Source organism: Aquarana catesbeiana, linkage group LG01, assembly GCF_042186555.1.
Source record: "Aquarana catesbeiana isolate 2022-GZ linkage group LG01, ASM4218655v1, whole genome shotgun sequence".
Taxonomy (NCBI): Eukaryota; Metazoa; Chordata; class Amphibia; order Anura; family Ranidae; genus Aquarana; species Aquarana catesbeiana.
Window position 1 is genome coordinate 923,579,651 of NC_133324.1, and position 16,220 is coordinate 923,595,870.

General features: G+C 42.9%; 1 protein-coding gene across 1 annotated transcript in view; it reads right to left on the reverse strand.

The window, feature by feature from the left end:
• Positions 1-1,649: 1,649 nt before the first annotated feature.
• Positions 1,650-16,220, reverse strand: part of ATRN (attractin) — a gene marked incomplete in the record, with an annotated part of 355,064 nt that continues 340,493 nt past the window's right edge. The window contains 2 exon segments of the mRNA XM_073611025.1: positions 1,650-3,080; positions 6,306-6,420. Coding sequence (XP_073467126.1) covers positions 2,956-3,080; positions 6,306-6,420 — 240 coding nt within the window.

Sequence of the window (16,220 nt, forward strand, 5' to 3'; positions counted from 1 at the left end):
AAATCCCCGTTTGTGTCACGTTGGAAGATTCTGTACCCACACAGATTTTACCCCACTCACACTTAGGGTCTGATAAGATGCTTTGGATGACTTTCCAGTGCACATAACTCTTATTCTAACTCTATAGAATAAGCCCCTATAGAGGAGCCTTTGCAAATGCATCCTTCAAGTATCAAGGTTGCGATAACATGCATGTCTGCTTGAATCTGTGCCTGCCTTTACTTTTGTAGAACACATGCTGTTATTCCCACATTGTATTTTTCACAGGAAAGGAACCCGTCACTTAGAAAAATTAGCACTGATTTGTATTAAAATGCTCATAGACATGCACATTTCTGCTAATTTGCTAGGAGCCTAGACCTGAATGTTCCACAACTCCTCAAAGGCATTCTCCATCTACAGCAGCCTTAAAGTGATACTAAAGCAAAAAACATTTTTTTTTTACCTTAGTACATTCCTCGTGTTAAGGTACAAACCTTTTTCTATTTCTCTGCCCCCCCACCCCCTACTCGTGTGAAGGGGAAGAGAGGGGAGAGTAGATCCAGAGCTGTGCACGGCTGTATCTCTTCTCCTCTCTCTTACTCTGTAAATAGCACTTGAGCAGCAGCAGGAGCCAATGGCTCCTGCTGCTGTCAACCAAATACAATGAGGGGTTAAGTGGGGGACGGGGCTAAGTCCCACTATTTAAGTCTATGGAGTGTGGCTCCATAGACACACAGCTTGGGAGCGCTCAGACACTGTGTGCCTCCGTAGCAAGTGGCTTGTTATGGGGACACATGAAGAAGAGGAGCCAGGGTCACCGCTGGAGGACCCGAGAAGAGGAGGATCGGCACCACTCTGTGCAATACCACTGGTGAGTATAATATGTTTGTTACAAAATTATTATTTTTTTTACATTAAAGTAACACTTTAAAAACAAACACTAGATTACCAAAAGTACTGGGACGCATGCCTTTACACGCACATGAACTTTACTGACATCCCAGTCTTAGTCCGTAGGGTTCAATATGGAGCTGACCCACCCTTCGCAGCTATAACAGCTTCAGCTCTTTCGGGAAGGCTGTCCACAAGGTTTAGGAGTGTGTCTAGTGAAGGGAATGCTTAGGTGTCAGCATACCAATACATTTTGGACAATTTCATGCTCCAACTTTGTGTGAACAGTTTGGGGATGGCCCCTTCCTGTTCCAACATGACTGCACACCAGTGCACAAAGTAAGGTCCATAAAGACATGGATGAGTGAGTTTGAGGTGGAGGAACTTGACTGGCCTGACCTCAACCAGATAGAACACCTTTGGGATGAATTAGAGCTAAGACTGTGAGCTAGGCCTTCTCCCCCACATCAGTGCCTAACCTCAGAAATGCGCTTCTGGAAGAATGGTCAAACATTCCCATAGACATACTCCTAAACCTTGTGGACGGCCTTCTCAGAAGAGTTGAAGCTGTTATATCGGCAAAGGGTGGGCCAACTCAATATTGAACCCAACGGACTAAGACTGGAATGCCATTAGGGTTCATGTGCGTGTAAAGGCAGCTGTCCCAATACTTTTGGTAATATAGCGTATATTTTCAGCACTGTAATTCCCTATCTGAAATAAAGTTTGAAAGCTTGCAGGTTGGATCCATTTTCTTTAAAAGACAGTTAGGCATGTACAAAATAATTAATTTTAATGACTACGTGCGATACAATCGTGAGTTTAAAACAATCTGGACATGTTATTAGAAGCTTTTTTCTTCAGCCTAAAGTGACTTTAAAATGGTTCGTATCACAATCGCGGGTAGACCGTGTTCAGTTTACTAGTCCAATGAGCACAAAAATAAATATATATATGTATGTATATATATATTTAAAAGGGAACACAGAGTGTCATGTTAAGATAGCACCTTGTCCTGAACACCTTTTTCTCCTTTAATATACAAGTAGGTTTCCTCTGGTCTATTGCTTTTGGGAGCATGTCAGTATTGGAAGGCTGCGGTATAAGTGGAATGAGGGTGGGAACGAACACTGAGACATTCTTTGTGAATACTAAAGCTCTGCCTTCACCACTCACTTTACATCGTCAGTTCCAAATCTTGGGGGCTCATCCGGGAGACAAGCAGGAAGAACGTGTGCTTTTCGGTTTGCTGTTTTTTTTTTTTTTATCGCCACGTCAATAAAATTATTCAATCTTACAGGATTTAGCAATATGCCCGAAATGTTATTGTCCTCACATTTACAGGCTGTGAATTACAGTATTCCACAAGTCTTTCATTCTCAAGTCCAGCAAATAAAAGCTCTTCTCAGTCTTAATTTAGGGCAGATAATGTACAGTTAAGTTAGCCAAAAGTTCTCTCCCATACGGAGAATTTTACTGTTCAGTGTCTCAGAATAAAATCAATCTACAGTCCCTGTATGACAATGTCGTTTCAAGTTCTGCTGGTACCTTGGCTGGCGCTCCTTGGCACGTGACCAGCAGAGTACCCTTTTTGCTGGCAAACACAATCCAGTTATGTGCAGCTTTCATGATAGTTCAACATACAAAAAAAAAAAAATTACAGACGAAGCCACAAACAGCTCCAACCCTTTCATCGGAATGATGTTCCAAAATTGCCAAGAACGTTGCAAACTCTTTCTCCTGCCTTGGTACAAAATGGAGGAACTGAGAAAATGACGGACCCTTAACCTGAGCGTGGGGTTGCAGCTGTATACAGAATTTTTCACAAAGAAAATAAGATTTCGTTTAATTCCAGTTCTTGTTGACCGCTAAATTGAACGTGATGAAATCAACAGAGAAAGAAATGGCGGTCTGGAGAATGGGGAATTGGGATACTTTAGTAAAATTTGAGATAACCATGCAGATGTGGAAGAGGTTGGGAGGTCCTGTGGAGATCCATGATAAAACGCCAAGGAGTATCTCCGTCATAAAACTGATTCCTCCAGCATAGCAATATTCATATCTCTAAAGTCTGCATGGCGATCATATGCAAGTGCCAGGCTGTGCGGGAGGCTGGTGCTTCCTATTCCTTACTGCTCCGGACTTCTCTTTGTATGCCAATGGCATCTGCTGTGAAATGTCCACCAAAGCACTGGCTACTGCTAGTCCTGGGTATAAAGGGGGGAAAAAAAAATAAAATCACAAAATGTAGGCACATATTAACTTCAAGATACAAATCAATCTGAACTTAAAGAGAACATACAGCACTTACCTGTTTTTTTTTTTTTTAATTCAAGTGGCACTTGAGCCAAACATTTAATTATAACTTATACAGAGTGCAACAACCTGTCTTTTTTGCTGCCTTTATTCTTGTTGTGGATATTTCCTCCCACTTCCTGTCCCCTGAAAACTAGAATCCAACATGCAAAAAGATGGCACTCTGCTGCAGATCCATATCAAAATGTACTATTTAAAAGGCATATGAATTCATACATGGCAAAGGTGCTAATGCATTTCACCTGCTGAGGCATTCAAGTCTGGACACCACCCCCCCTTTCCTGTCAAGGCCACTTTTAAGATTTCAGCCCTGTCACACTTTGAATGACAATTACTCCGTCATGCAACACTGGACCTAAATAAACTTTATATTGTTTTTTTTTTTAGACAGATAGAGCTTTCTTTTGGTAGTATTTAAAAGGAGAAGTATAGCTAAAGCTCTTTTGGCTATACTTCTCCTGTAGGTCACAGGAGTGAAGCTCGTTCTGCACTGCTGTGAACCGTATTCAGCTGACAGCTGAGGTCAATCAGCCAGTCCAGGCTCGGGAAAGATCCCAACCATATGGTCGGGATACACCCATATACCTGGACTGGCAACTGGCTCAGTCTTCTCAGCATTCCACTCAGAGCCTGACCCAACCCCTCCGCCGCCTTCACAGCCCAGCGCTCCAGTAAGCGCTGGAGGGAAGAGCAGAGAGCCACAGACTGACAGTCACAGCTCTCTGCTCAGAGCGGAGAACTGAGCGATCCGAGGCGTTTGATCGTTCAGTTCTCACTGTAGAGCCGGCGGGGGAATTGATGCTGCATCTTCCTAGTTGATTAAAATTGTTTGTTTTTAGGAAGCCCCTACTATAATCTTATGACAGTCCTTGGTGAATGCTGCGTTACTGTTATACAAAGCCACTTACCTCTCTCGTGGATGTCCTCATAAGTTCTCTAAAGTTTGGGATATTTGGCTCGATTTCCCCTCAACTGCTTCTGCTTGAGAGGTTAAGCTCCCTTGGAAACATATGTATATGGACATATGCTCACTAGGGACACTGATTTAAATTAGTCCAGCAGTTTGAAGGTGCATATAATCCTAACCAGTGGTACCTTGAGCCGGAGTATGCCCAGAGGCATATATACTTTACCTTGCAAAACTAATAAAAAGTTTGAAAAAAAAATTGTTTGTATTTTTCTAAGTCTATACTTTTACTTAATAACCACTGTGTTTTTTTTTGCTTTATAAATGGAAAAAAAAAAACAAAAAAAACAAAGTTTTGAAAAAAACCCCACGTCTTTGTTTTAGTTATAACATTTTGCAAATAACTCTTTCTACATAAATTGAAGCCATGTATTCTGCTACATTTCTTTGGTGAAAATAACCCAAATCAGTGTATGTTATTAAGTCTGTGTGAAAGTTAGTCTTTACCATATTAGGAATATTTTAATATATATATATAATATATAATATATATATTTGAAAATGTATCAATCCTGATGTACTTACGGTCTCATTTCTTGAGGCCCTAAAATGCCAGGACAGCACAAATACCAACCCCCCCCCTCCCCCCACAAGATCACTTTTTGGAAAGTAGACCGTTTAAAGTATTTAGTAAGAGGCATGGTGAATTTTTAGAAGTTGTATTTTTTGCCAAGATTCTTTGGAAAATGATGAAAGTAAATAAAATTAGCTTTTTTTTTTTTTTTTTTTTTTACGTTATATCTCTCAGACAACATAGGCATACTTAGAATTACACCCCAAAACACACTCTGCTATGCCTCCCAAGTGTGGCAATATCACACGTGTGAGACTTTTTCACAGCCTGGCCACATAGAGGGGGTCCAAAATCCAAGGAGCCCCTTCAGGCTTTCTAGGGGCATAAATTACACATCTAATTTCCTGACTACCTATCACATTTCGGAGGTGGCAACAAATGGGGACACTGGCTCTGCTAACACTGGCACTAGTATGGTGGTGATTAGAACACTGGTATGGTGGCAGTGATCAGAACACTCATATGACGGTGATCAGGACACTGGTATGGGGTTTGGCGGTGATCAGGACATTGCTTAGATACAGCGATCACATGGTACAGGACCAATTTCTTTGGTTCTGTACCCGGTCGTATGCGCACTCTGTGAGCCGCCAACTGAAGAGGACATATGGAGGTGGTAAATCATAGTCATGCTACAGTTAAGGCCCTAGCGGCCAAAATGCACTAGGCATGCACCTTGGCCACGTAGGACTGGATATTTACAGTATATTAGGAGGTTTTGCAGTATTCAGTATCTGGCAGAGACTCACAGCACATCTGTGCATGCGATTTAGATTCTTGCACATGGGCACAGATGCCACGGGTCTCTGCCATGTTCCAGATGCCAGAAATGAGCGCATCTGTGCACGAGAACCCCTGGAGCGTGCACAAACGTGCCATGGGTCTCTGCCAGGCCGGAATACCTGGCAGAGATCTGCGCATGTGCTGGCTTTTGAAAAATTGTGGTATAGAAAAGTAGTGGGAGAGGGCAATAAGTGGAGGGTAAACACATCTACAGCAGAGTGTGTTTTTTGCATGTTGGACTTCGGTTTGTGGACTAAAAGGAGCCTTTCAGGAGGGGATACAGGACGAGGAGGTAGACCTCACTCACTGTGGCTGATTTACTAAAGACAAACAGGCTCTTCACTTTGCAAGGGAATTTTCCCTTAATTTAGGGAATGAGGTGAAGCTCTGCTGACTACCATCATCCAATCATTGACAAGCAAAAATAGTTTTTTTTTTACATTCCTCAAATAGATATACATAGATTGCAGTCTAGACAGGAGAAAGAGGACATTCGGCGCACAGCAAAGCCCTGGGTTTCATTGGGACAGGATCACCAGGTTAAAAAAAAAAAATTAATAAATGGAAAGAAAAGCCTGGGAAAAAAAAAAAGGAAAAGAAACTAAAGGCAGCCTTCATATCTAAGGACCGGTAAGCTGCAATTGTATTACACTTGTGTTTTCTAGGTTTAGATATGCTTTGTAATTAATATGGATAACCTCTCTTCCCATTTCTGCAAATGTGAATCTAAAGCACGAAAAAAAAAAAAAATTCTAAACCATTTGCATACATATGATAATGTTCCTGACTTACCAGATTGTCCTGGAGGTGGAATTCCCCCTAAACCACGAGGCAGTCGTACAAATATTGAAAGGACGGCCGCTTTGTTCCCGCAACAAGGCTCCAGGGCTATGGGCTTAGGGACAGTCTGACAAAAAAAAAAGAAAAATATTTGTGAGTTAATAAGATTGAAGTGTCGGTGACGCCATATCACCATTCAGAGTCAATAGAACCAATGACACCACCCTCTGTGTGTCAATGGAGAGTACAAACTAATTCTGTTTCTGATTTAAAATCTTCTTCTTTTAACCCTTTAGGTTTAGGCACACACGCGGTTTTCAGCACTGGATGTACCGTTAGACTTAGCAAAGCAGTGTCTGTATGCAGCAGAGATAAAGAGGTGGATTTTTACTGAATTATTGCTGCTCATTTTTTGCCTAACATTTTTTTATAAATATAAATTCAAAGCTAAAGTTAATCCATTTTTATTTTACCTTCCCTAATTTTGATAATGACATTTTTAAAGAGGATTTTTGTTTTTATTGCATGCCTTATTTTAGACCCAGTGACATCATCACTAGGTCTCTGTGTTTAGCTATGCAATGCAGAAAGTGTAATGATGGGTGGGAGGGGGTCAGCTGGCTGAAGTACATAGATTCTTGAAACAGGAAGATGTGTTAATGACCAAAATGTGATTCTGAGCCTCCATGATTGAATAAACTGAAATCCAAGGAATGAAAAAAAGGGCAGGCTGGGGAGGAAAAAGCCAAGTGGTATTGGACATTCTCCAGCTAGGAAATAAAGCAGTCTCTATGTCTCTCTATGGTCTCTCTTTTGGACTTTTTCTCTTATGCACCGCCTAACCCAAAATATCAGAGACTGCGAGCTTCCGAAGGACCCTGCATTCTTCGTTCTGCATCACCATCGTTTTTCAAGCAACATCTACAGACGATCTATTCTACCTCTCCCGCTTACAGCGGCGAAGAGCTGCATTCCCCTTTTTTGAAAGAGGACACAGTCGCCGTCTTTAGCCGTCTAGCTGAAAAAAGTGGCTGAAAATCAACAAAATGTTAATTGAGGACCTGGTCGTCATGGAAAGGGGTCTCCTTTCTTCTCCTACCTCTCCCTTCTCCCCTGCATTCCTCCTATTCTTCTGATTTGCTTTTCTTCTTTTGATGGTATAATAAAGGTATCTACCGTGTATAAAATTGACGCAGGGTATAGAGACGTCCTAGACCTGGTATTCCAGGTCCATGGCGTGTACATATATGTGCTTGCTACGGCTTGTACAGTGTCAAACCTTTCCTGAATGTATTCCAGTTTAACATTGCCATAACTACAGTTTCTGTAATTACCGTGTGCTGTTCTAAAATAAAGTATTGGGGGAAAAAAACAAAAACAAACTTCATCTCTTCATGCGCGCCCATCCCCAATTTCCAGCTGAAGTATAGGGACAAGACAGAGAAGCTGGATGTAAACACAAGATCCATACAACAAGCCAATAGGGGAGCTCCAAAAATATTTAAAGGCAGCCTTGTAAGTATAAAAATATAAGGGATGACTTTAGAGGCTGAGTGTACCATGGTAGCCGTCATTTTCTTGGTTTTGCTACCTAGAAACTCACAAACCCGAAACAAAGCACGTCTAAAACCCAACGTTCCTCTTATTTATGTGTACGATAACACAGCCATCAGCTGGATGGCTGCTCTAACGATCGGTCTTGGCTCTTACATCACAAAGCATTAAAAGGGTAAGATAGCTATTATCCATAGGTATGCCTGCTATCACAGCGATGTCCAAGCCCCCAATTACCTCCGCTATAAATGGCTTGCTCTTTGCCTTGGTGTAGAGTTGGTTACCCTCAGTAGTGAAGGCCCCCACCCGGTGCCAATTATTAGTGAATAAACTGCAGCTTTGTTGTGTGGGCAGCAACCAACAGCCACCATTAAACTATTTAAAGACTTAATGGAAAAGCAAATGTCAGACTAATAAATCAGGCCCGCAGTATTTATGTGTTCTATTACACCGGTATAATTCTATTAATGAATTAACATCCAGCGCCATGCAAATTAGTGTTTTATGACCCCGCGGAAAGATAAAAGCGGGGCCGCGATTGTTCCAGAAGGCATTTTTCATTTTATTTTCAATAACAGCAGATCACGTTGTAGATAATTTGTCTCCCGTTTTTACAACGCTGCTGCATGTCCCTACCGCAGCTCTATATCCCCATTACTTTATGGGGCCTTCAATCTTACGCATCGTATGGATTTACGGCCATGGGATGCCTTTCTGGACACTTAAGATGCAGATGTTCGCTTATTTGTCATTGGCTATTAAAGAAACAGCAAACCTCAAATAAAAGCTGGATCACATGCCAAGACTATGAATAACAACAAACTGTTTGCAAACATTTCTGGAGTTTAGTCGAAATAAAGCTTATATGGTGGATGTAAAATGGGGTTTTTATGAAGGACAAATATATTAAAGCTGCTAGCACAGGCCGTGCGGTTAGTCTGCCTCCTCGCTAACTTACTGCCTGAAATGAACTTATCTTGCAACAATGGTATCAGCACCCAACTATTGTGTTGAAAACTTCATAATCAAACCTTAGGGTATCAACCCAGTTTTACTAAACTTCCTGCATTCACCCAGCAGAAGAGGCCATTCTCCCTAATGCCAAGTTAAAGCTCGTTCACATCAGGTGCTTTGGGCAGCACAGTGGCAAAGTAGTTTTGTACGGATACCAATGCTGATACTAAGCATTTGCACGAGCATCTATACTTGTGCTAATGCTCCAATACCTAAAACCGATACTTTGATGCTTGGTTCTTTCAGCTGTCAGCGGGATTCCCCCACTAACAGCTAAAATGTAAAAAACAAAAACAGCAATTATCAGTTGTTAAGGACGGGGGCCACTGCGTCCTTAACAACCAATGACTCATTAAACTGTCGGTGGGGTTCTCCTGTTGACAGCGGAAATGTAAAAAGTCACAGCAATTTGAACTGTCACCCCCCCTCCCCCCCAAAAAAAAAAAAAAGCAGCCGGGCAAGGTTTATCAACAACATTGCTTAGCTGCTGGAACAGAAAGATAAAACATTGTTTCTTTTTGTATTTTTCTGTTTATTCATCTACAGATCAAATGGATGAACTTCGATCTGCAGATGAAGTCAGTTTAAAGCAACCTGTCAAGTTTTAAATGTTCCTCTGTTTAATCCCTTATCAACCCTTCATTTACTCTAATCAGCCTAAATTAACTTTATTCACCTTCTCCATTTTTTTTGTTCACTTCTATTTTACAAACTATTAAAGAAGTCCAGCCTGAGCTCATTTGGCTGGGCTTCTCCTATGGGTCACAGGAGTGCAATTCGTTTTGCACTCCTGTGACCCGTTTTCAGCAGAGAGTGGTCTGAAGTCTGCTCTCTGCTGACGTCACCAAGATCAGTCCAGGCACCGCGTCATCCCGACTCTGGGAGTCTGGATCCGCCAGGTGCCTGAACTAATGGCTGTCTCAGCGAGCTGCTGAGAGCCTGAGATGGCCACTCTCCGCTCCTCCACAGCTCAGCGCTCTAGTGAGCGTGGAGGAGCAGAGCAGGACAGCTGCTGATTGACAGGCAGCAACTCTCTGCTCAGGGAGGTGAGAGAACCGAGCCATCGGCGGTGTTTGATAGCTCGGTTCTCAGTGAAGAGGCGGCTGGGGACAGATGCAGCATGCACCTAGGTAAGTATGATTATGGGAGAAAAAAAAAATCCCATACTTCTCTTTTAATAATTAAAGTGGTTGTAAACTCTTTACAACCACTTTTACCTACAGGTAAGCCTATATTAAGGCTTACCTATAGGTGCTAGAAATATCTCCTAAACCTGTACAGTTTAGGAGATATTTACAATATACGCGTGCGCCGATGTCATCGGGCACGTTGCTAAAGGGATCATGCTGTGACTGTCAGCTCCCGTACGTGACTCCGGCCAGTAACAGAGCCGGAGTCCGCGTGCCCGGAAGGAAGAGGGGTGAAGATGGACAGCGGTGACATTGCAGGCTTCGTTTTCAAGTGACACATCATGGGCTACTATGCTTCAAAAAAGCAGAAAAGTGCTAAAATCTTTCTTAATCTGTCAGGGAGCACAGAGGAGGGGGCAGAGAGGCTGCAGTAACAGTGTGTGAGAGCTGATTGGAGGAAAGGCACCCCCCCCCCCCACACACACACAGAAGAACTGTGTTCTGTTTTCTTTATAGACAAGCTGTTTGCTGAGCCCTAGTATGCATATCTATGAATGCGAGTTAGGGAACTTAGATTGTAAGCTCCTTGAGGGTAGGGACTTATTTGAATATATACTACTGAATATGTAAAGTTGTGTGTAAATTGACTATGCTATTCACCTACCTGTAATAAATAAATATGCTAGGCACCCTTGCCAAGTATAGTTCCAACGCAGTGCGAAAAAAAAAATTATGCCATGCAGTATTTTTTTTTCCCAACATAGCATGGTGTGACGTAATCCACTGTAGCCAATAAAACTTAACCAGTGATCGCGCTGAATGAGTCCTAAGTGAGAGAAGAGCCGAGCTACGCGAGCGTTTCTCTTTCAAAAATGACTTTAGGATTTATAATATCCTATTATATGGGATGTCCTGAGCCTGTGCAATCTATTGACAGACCAGGGCATCGTCACACAAAAGGTCAAGGGTCTGTAAGGACATTTTAGGAAGCAGTGGGCTACAGTGACTAATGAAATATAAAGGAAAGCTGTAATAAGAGATATAAATAGAAGCTGCCATTGCTGACCTCCTTACACAAATGCTAGTTGCCTGTCTCTAGCTCGAATTCTTTTTTAGTCACTGACCTGAAACGTATTAGCAGACAGTGAAATTAGAACTCCTGATCCACCTACTTGACTGAGCAGAACTAAAAGTTAATTTTTTTTAATGTAAACACTCTGAAATTGCAAGTTACAAATATTGCATATTTGCAAAACTGTCTTGTGGCTTCATTAATGAGTTGGCCCAGCTGCTGTCCAGGCACAATGCAGGAACGGGATTCTCTATGACTTTTTTGGCTTCAGCTCTGCTGGCTGCACAGTTGAAAGGCTTCCCACACCTCCCCTACATTTGCATCGAGGGCAGAACTCATCACTGCAGAACTCATCACTGCACAGAACAATGTGGCTCCTAGCAGTTCTCCCTGTGCCCTTACTTTACATTTGACAGCTGAGTTTAGTAAAACAAGCAACAAGTGACTGAAAAAAGATAAAATGATCAAAAGAGGAAGGGTAAGTGCACAGGTACAAATGTCCCATTACAGATCAGGTTCCTGGCCGAGACTGAAAGTAGTTCAGATGTTAGATCTACCTTTTTCACTTTGCACTAATGCTGGGGAGTTTTGATGACATATGAATATAAAATATGGTTAAAACAAAGCTAACACATATTTGCAAGAGCGATTGCATACATTCTTTTTTCTTGCTTCAATTTTGAAGTAATAAATATATATATATATTTTTTTAAAGATATTTTGATACTGCTTTCAATTACATTGCATAGTATTGGTGAGATTGTCTGAAATCAGTTTTATATCATTAGATGTGTTGCATAACAGTATTATACTATCAAGGTCATCAGTCCACTATATAGGCATAGTAAGTCAATTTCTGGGATAGTACTAGCCTTCCTCCCAACCAATTAAAGGATAAGTTAACGTTTAAAAAAAAATGCACTGTTTTCGCAGATAAAAAAAAATGTGCATTTATTTTTTTTATTTTTTTGAGCCTGTAAAGCATTGCACCAGCAATCAGGAGGTGCCATGCAGGTCTCCTATAGATCTTTCTGTGTATCTTAATGCCCCTACAGGCTAGCAGATGCACTGACAGGAAGTATCAATGAACTACCATCGCGCTCCACAGTGCCTTGGTAGTTCATTCAGAACTATAAGCTAACAGCTGCAAAGGATCTCAGGGCTTGTAGTTAATTCACACAGAGCTGTGTGAATGAATGACGCAGCCATGTGGGTGAAGCCCCGCTGATTTTAAAAAGTGACAGCTAGTACGGGGAACTTCTCCCCATATTGCTATCACGGGGGGGGGGGGGGGGATTCAGGCAGCAGCTGCAGCATTGGGAACATATTACATGTTCCACCCTAAAAACATGTTCCCAAAGGTGAACTTATCCTTTAAATAAAAAATAAAAAAAGCCAATCTAAAACCCCTTTTTACTTACCTAAAGCCATGATCACCTGATGCTGCAGTGCAGACCCTTCTCTTTTCCTTTGTGTACTTCCTACAGCGTCCTTCTTAGGGAGCCCATGACACTGACTGCATCATGTGGACATTTCTGATTGGCAGTTCAGCGCTGGCGTTCTCTCAGGATTGAGGTTGGCACAAAGTGGACTTCAGGGGAACAGGATTGGGTGGGACCCACACCCCCCGCACCCAGATATAGTGGTGACGAGGGAACTAGATGAAATGTTTAGGTGAGTAGATCTCGTTGATAACAAAAACAGCAGTGGGGGTTAGAGAGGGGTAGTATTTTGCCCAGAATGGGGCTTTAATAAATGTCTCCACACTCTAAATATTTGGAGTCTGCAAAGCACTGCAGCCTCAATCAGGGCATCACTGGTGCAATGCACAGACTCTTCCCTAGCCCCGAGTACATATGGAGGTAGGGACTTTCGGTTTTGGGGCTGAAGGGAAGTAATCAATAGACTACGTCTGAACTAGTCAATGAACCAAGTCACCGGGATGTCACTGCACTTGTGCTCTATTGAGATCTACCATTCGCTCTGCTGTGGTTGCTGCTGGGACTTGTACAGTAGTCTTCCACTCACAGATACCCGTAAAGAGATCTGTGAGTGGATGATGTGGACAGGGGGGGTAGTCTATCTTCTCTAGATTTAGAGGTTGCTGGAAAATGTGTCTGTTAAGGTGCAGTTGAGCCAGGGAATACAGACCTTTAAAAGAGAAGTTCGAAAATAACAAAAACTCATACCCACAGCTAGCTCAGTCTCTCAGTGGCTCGTTGAGAGGCTGAGCTAGCTGCCAGTCCAGGCATCCGAGTTGATCTTGAAAACAGTGGTGGCCGCTCATTAGGGGCACACGGGCGCTGCCCCCCCAGATCCATGCGCCCGGCCCCTTAATCTACATGCAGGGTGCAGGACGCATGGATTTCTATGAATTTTTTTTTTTCTTAGAAGCACACGATTAGAGCCTGAGGCTCGCATTGGCTTAAAAAAAGGTGGGCTCCGGGCCCATACAGTTTTGTGACATTAGCGAATTAATATTCGCTAATGTCTTCCTGCTTCATCTCCTGGCCAATCAGGAAGTGGGTCCCGAGACCCCATTTCCCGGGAGTCCTAAGACCCCATTGGCCGCAAGTCCAAAGACCCCGCTGTGAGGAGAAGCAACAGCTGGGACACGGAGGAGGGAAGCCGCTGTCGCAGCCGTGGCCATGAGGTAAGTGCGGGGCTGATGGGCGCCTGGCGGGCGACCGGAGGGGGGGGGGGGGTGTGCGGTGTTTTCGATGGTGTGTGGTAGAGGGCTTGAGCGAAGGGGGGGGTCGTTAGTGTGGGATGGTGGCAGGCTGGATCGATGGGGAGGGGTCTGTCGCCACCCCCCGACCGATGGAGCACCAGCCACCACTGCTTGACAATAAAGTGAGTGGCGCCAGCCAACAGCGGACTTTAGCCCGCTGTTGGCGAAAGATGGGTCACAGGAGTGCAGAATTAACCACAGGAGAGGTAGGGCCAAAACAGCTTTGGCCCTACTTGCCCTTTCAGAAAGTTGTATGGGTATCCAGTTCAATGGCCATTCATTTTTTCATTGGTCATGGTTCTAACTAAATCGATTTTTAACTTAAAGCGGGATTCCGGCCAGCTAAAAAATTTTTTTAAAGTCAGCAGCTACAAACACTGTAGCTGCTGACTTTAAATAAGTAGACATACCTGTCCTGGGTGCCCGCGATGTCGGCCCCCCGAGGCCGACCCATCCCTCGGCTCTCGGGTCCCGGTACCGTCATCCTAGGTAAGGGAAACAGGCAGTGGAGCCTTGCGGCTTCACTGTAAGTTTCCTACTGCGCACGCGCGAGCGAAGCGGCGATCTGTGAATGGCCCCGTGGTTTTCTGGGAACACACGCAGTTCCCAGAAGGCAACGGGGCCACTCAGCTAGGAGCAGAACACGCTGCGGAATAGGAAGAGGCAGATTAGGAAGACTGCCTAGCAACAAGGGCTCAGATAAGTTTAAAAACATTTTTTTTTCCCAAATGTTTTTTTAATTTTTTTTAGGGTTTTTGGTGAAATTTTTTTTTTTCCAGGGTGGCCTTCCACTATAATTATCAAAGTTGGTTTGGTTTTACTAGGAACTGGCTGCCATCTACTTGGTGACTGTGAACATAAAAGGAAATTCGTTAATTTCATGGAGGATGCCATGTATTGTCTTTTTAAGCAGCGCCTGATTCCATCGTTTATTAGGTTATAGTTCAGAAGTGAATTAAGGAGATTGTAGGTTCTGAGCCACAAGGCTTAATGTACTAAAGCCCCTGGATGAAAACTGACAATCAGGTATTTACAATTTGCGGAAGGAAAGATTAGCAGCAGCCTCTGTACTGCCTTAGTAACACTAGGTTTCCTCAAAATAAAAATTGTTTTATATACATTGTTTCTCAGGTACATTTCAAAAAGAATACAAGTAAAAGAAAATAATAAAAATTATATATTGAAGGAAAAAACAAAACACAGCAAACCACTTGAAAATCCAGCTGCAGATGTGGGAGCGGAATATATTGTATAAATAAATAGATTGATGTTAGGAGAGTGAATCTGCCTGCAAAGGCTCTGATGATGGGACAGGATTCTGCATTTGATTATCAGCCAATCAGGCAGGGCTACTCTGTGGGGCCGCCACATCAGGAGCGAGCAAGCTAGATTTGAGTTCCTTAATTACAAGCCAGCGATGAAGAAAAAAAAAAAAAAAAAGAGTCAATTTTAAAGATGGAAAACATTCATTTTTTTTTTGTATATACTCAAGTCAGCTATTTTAAAAAGTGAATGTGAAATACAGAGAGAGTGACTGTCTAGGTGCATTGTGGGTGATGGTTAAAATGCAGTTTTCTTGGTCACAAATTGAAAGAACACCACCATAAAGCACTGCTCCTAATGAACATGGCCACTCAACCAATGCTTGTCTTAGTAAAGAAAGGTCTCAAAGTGCTTCCTATGCCCATCAATCAAAACTGCCATTTTTTTTTTATTCTAGTGCAGTATGGAAGAGTGAAAGGAAGAATCTGCTTTATTACAGGCTTATATGGGCAAACCGGCCAAATGAATTTTGATGGAATATGGTGTCTCTAAATGGGAATTGGACCCATAGCTCCAGTATTGCAATGTCACCATCTCTAGTTGTTGCAGATTCCTTCCACTAACCAAATACATTTTGGTAGTTTAAAGGAATTGTAAAGGCAGATCGTAATGCATTCTATGCATTAAGATAATAAACCTTCATTGTGTAGCAGCCACCCCCCTAATTACCTACCTAAGCCCCTTCGCTCTCCAGCGATGTCCACGATCTCCTCAGACATCCAGGACACTCCTTCTGATTGGCTGAGACAGAGCAGCGGTGACATTGGCTCCCGCAGCTGTCATTCAGCCAATCAAGGGAGAGAGGGGGCGGGGCTCCGTGTCTGAATGGATACACGGAGCTCTGACGTGGCTTGGGTGCCCCCTATAGCAAGCTGCTGGCTGAGGGGCACTCAAAGGAGGGAGAGTCTAGGAGCAGCAAAGAAAGACCAGAGAAAAGGATCCAGGCTGCTCTGTGCAAAACCAACTGCACAGAGGAGGTAAGTATAACTTGTCTGTTATTTAAAAAAACAAAAAAAACGAGACTTTACAATCACGAACTATTTGACTACCGGGCACTTTTACCCCCTTCCTGCCCAGGCCAATTTTTAGCGCTTTTGCAATTT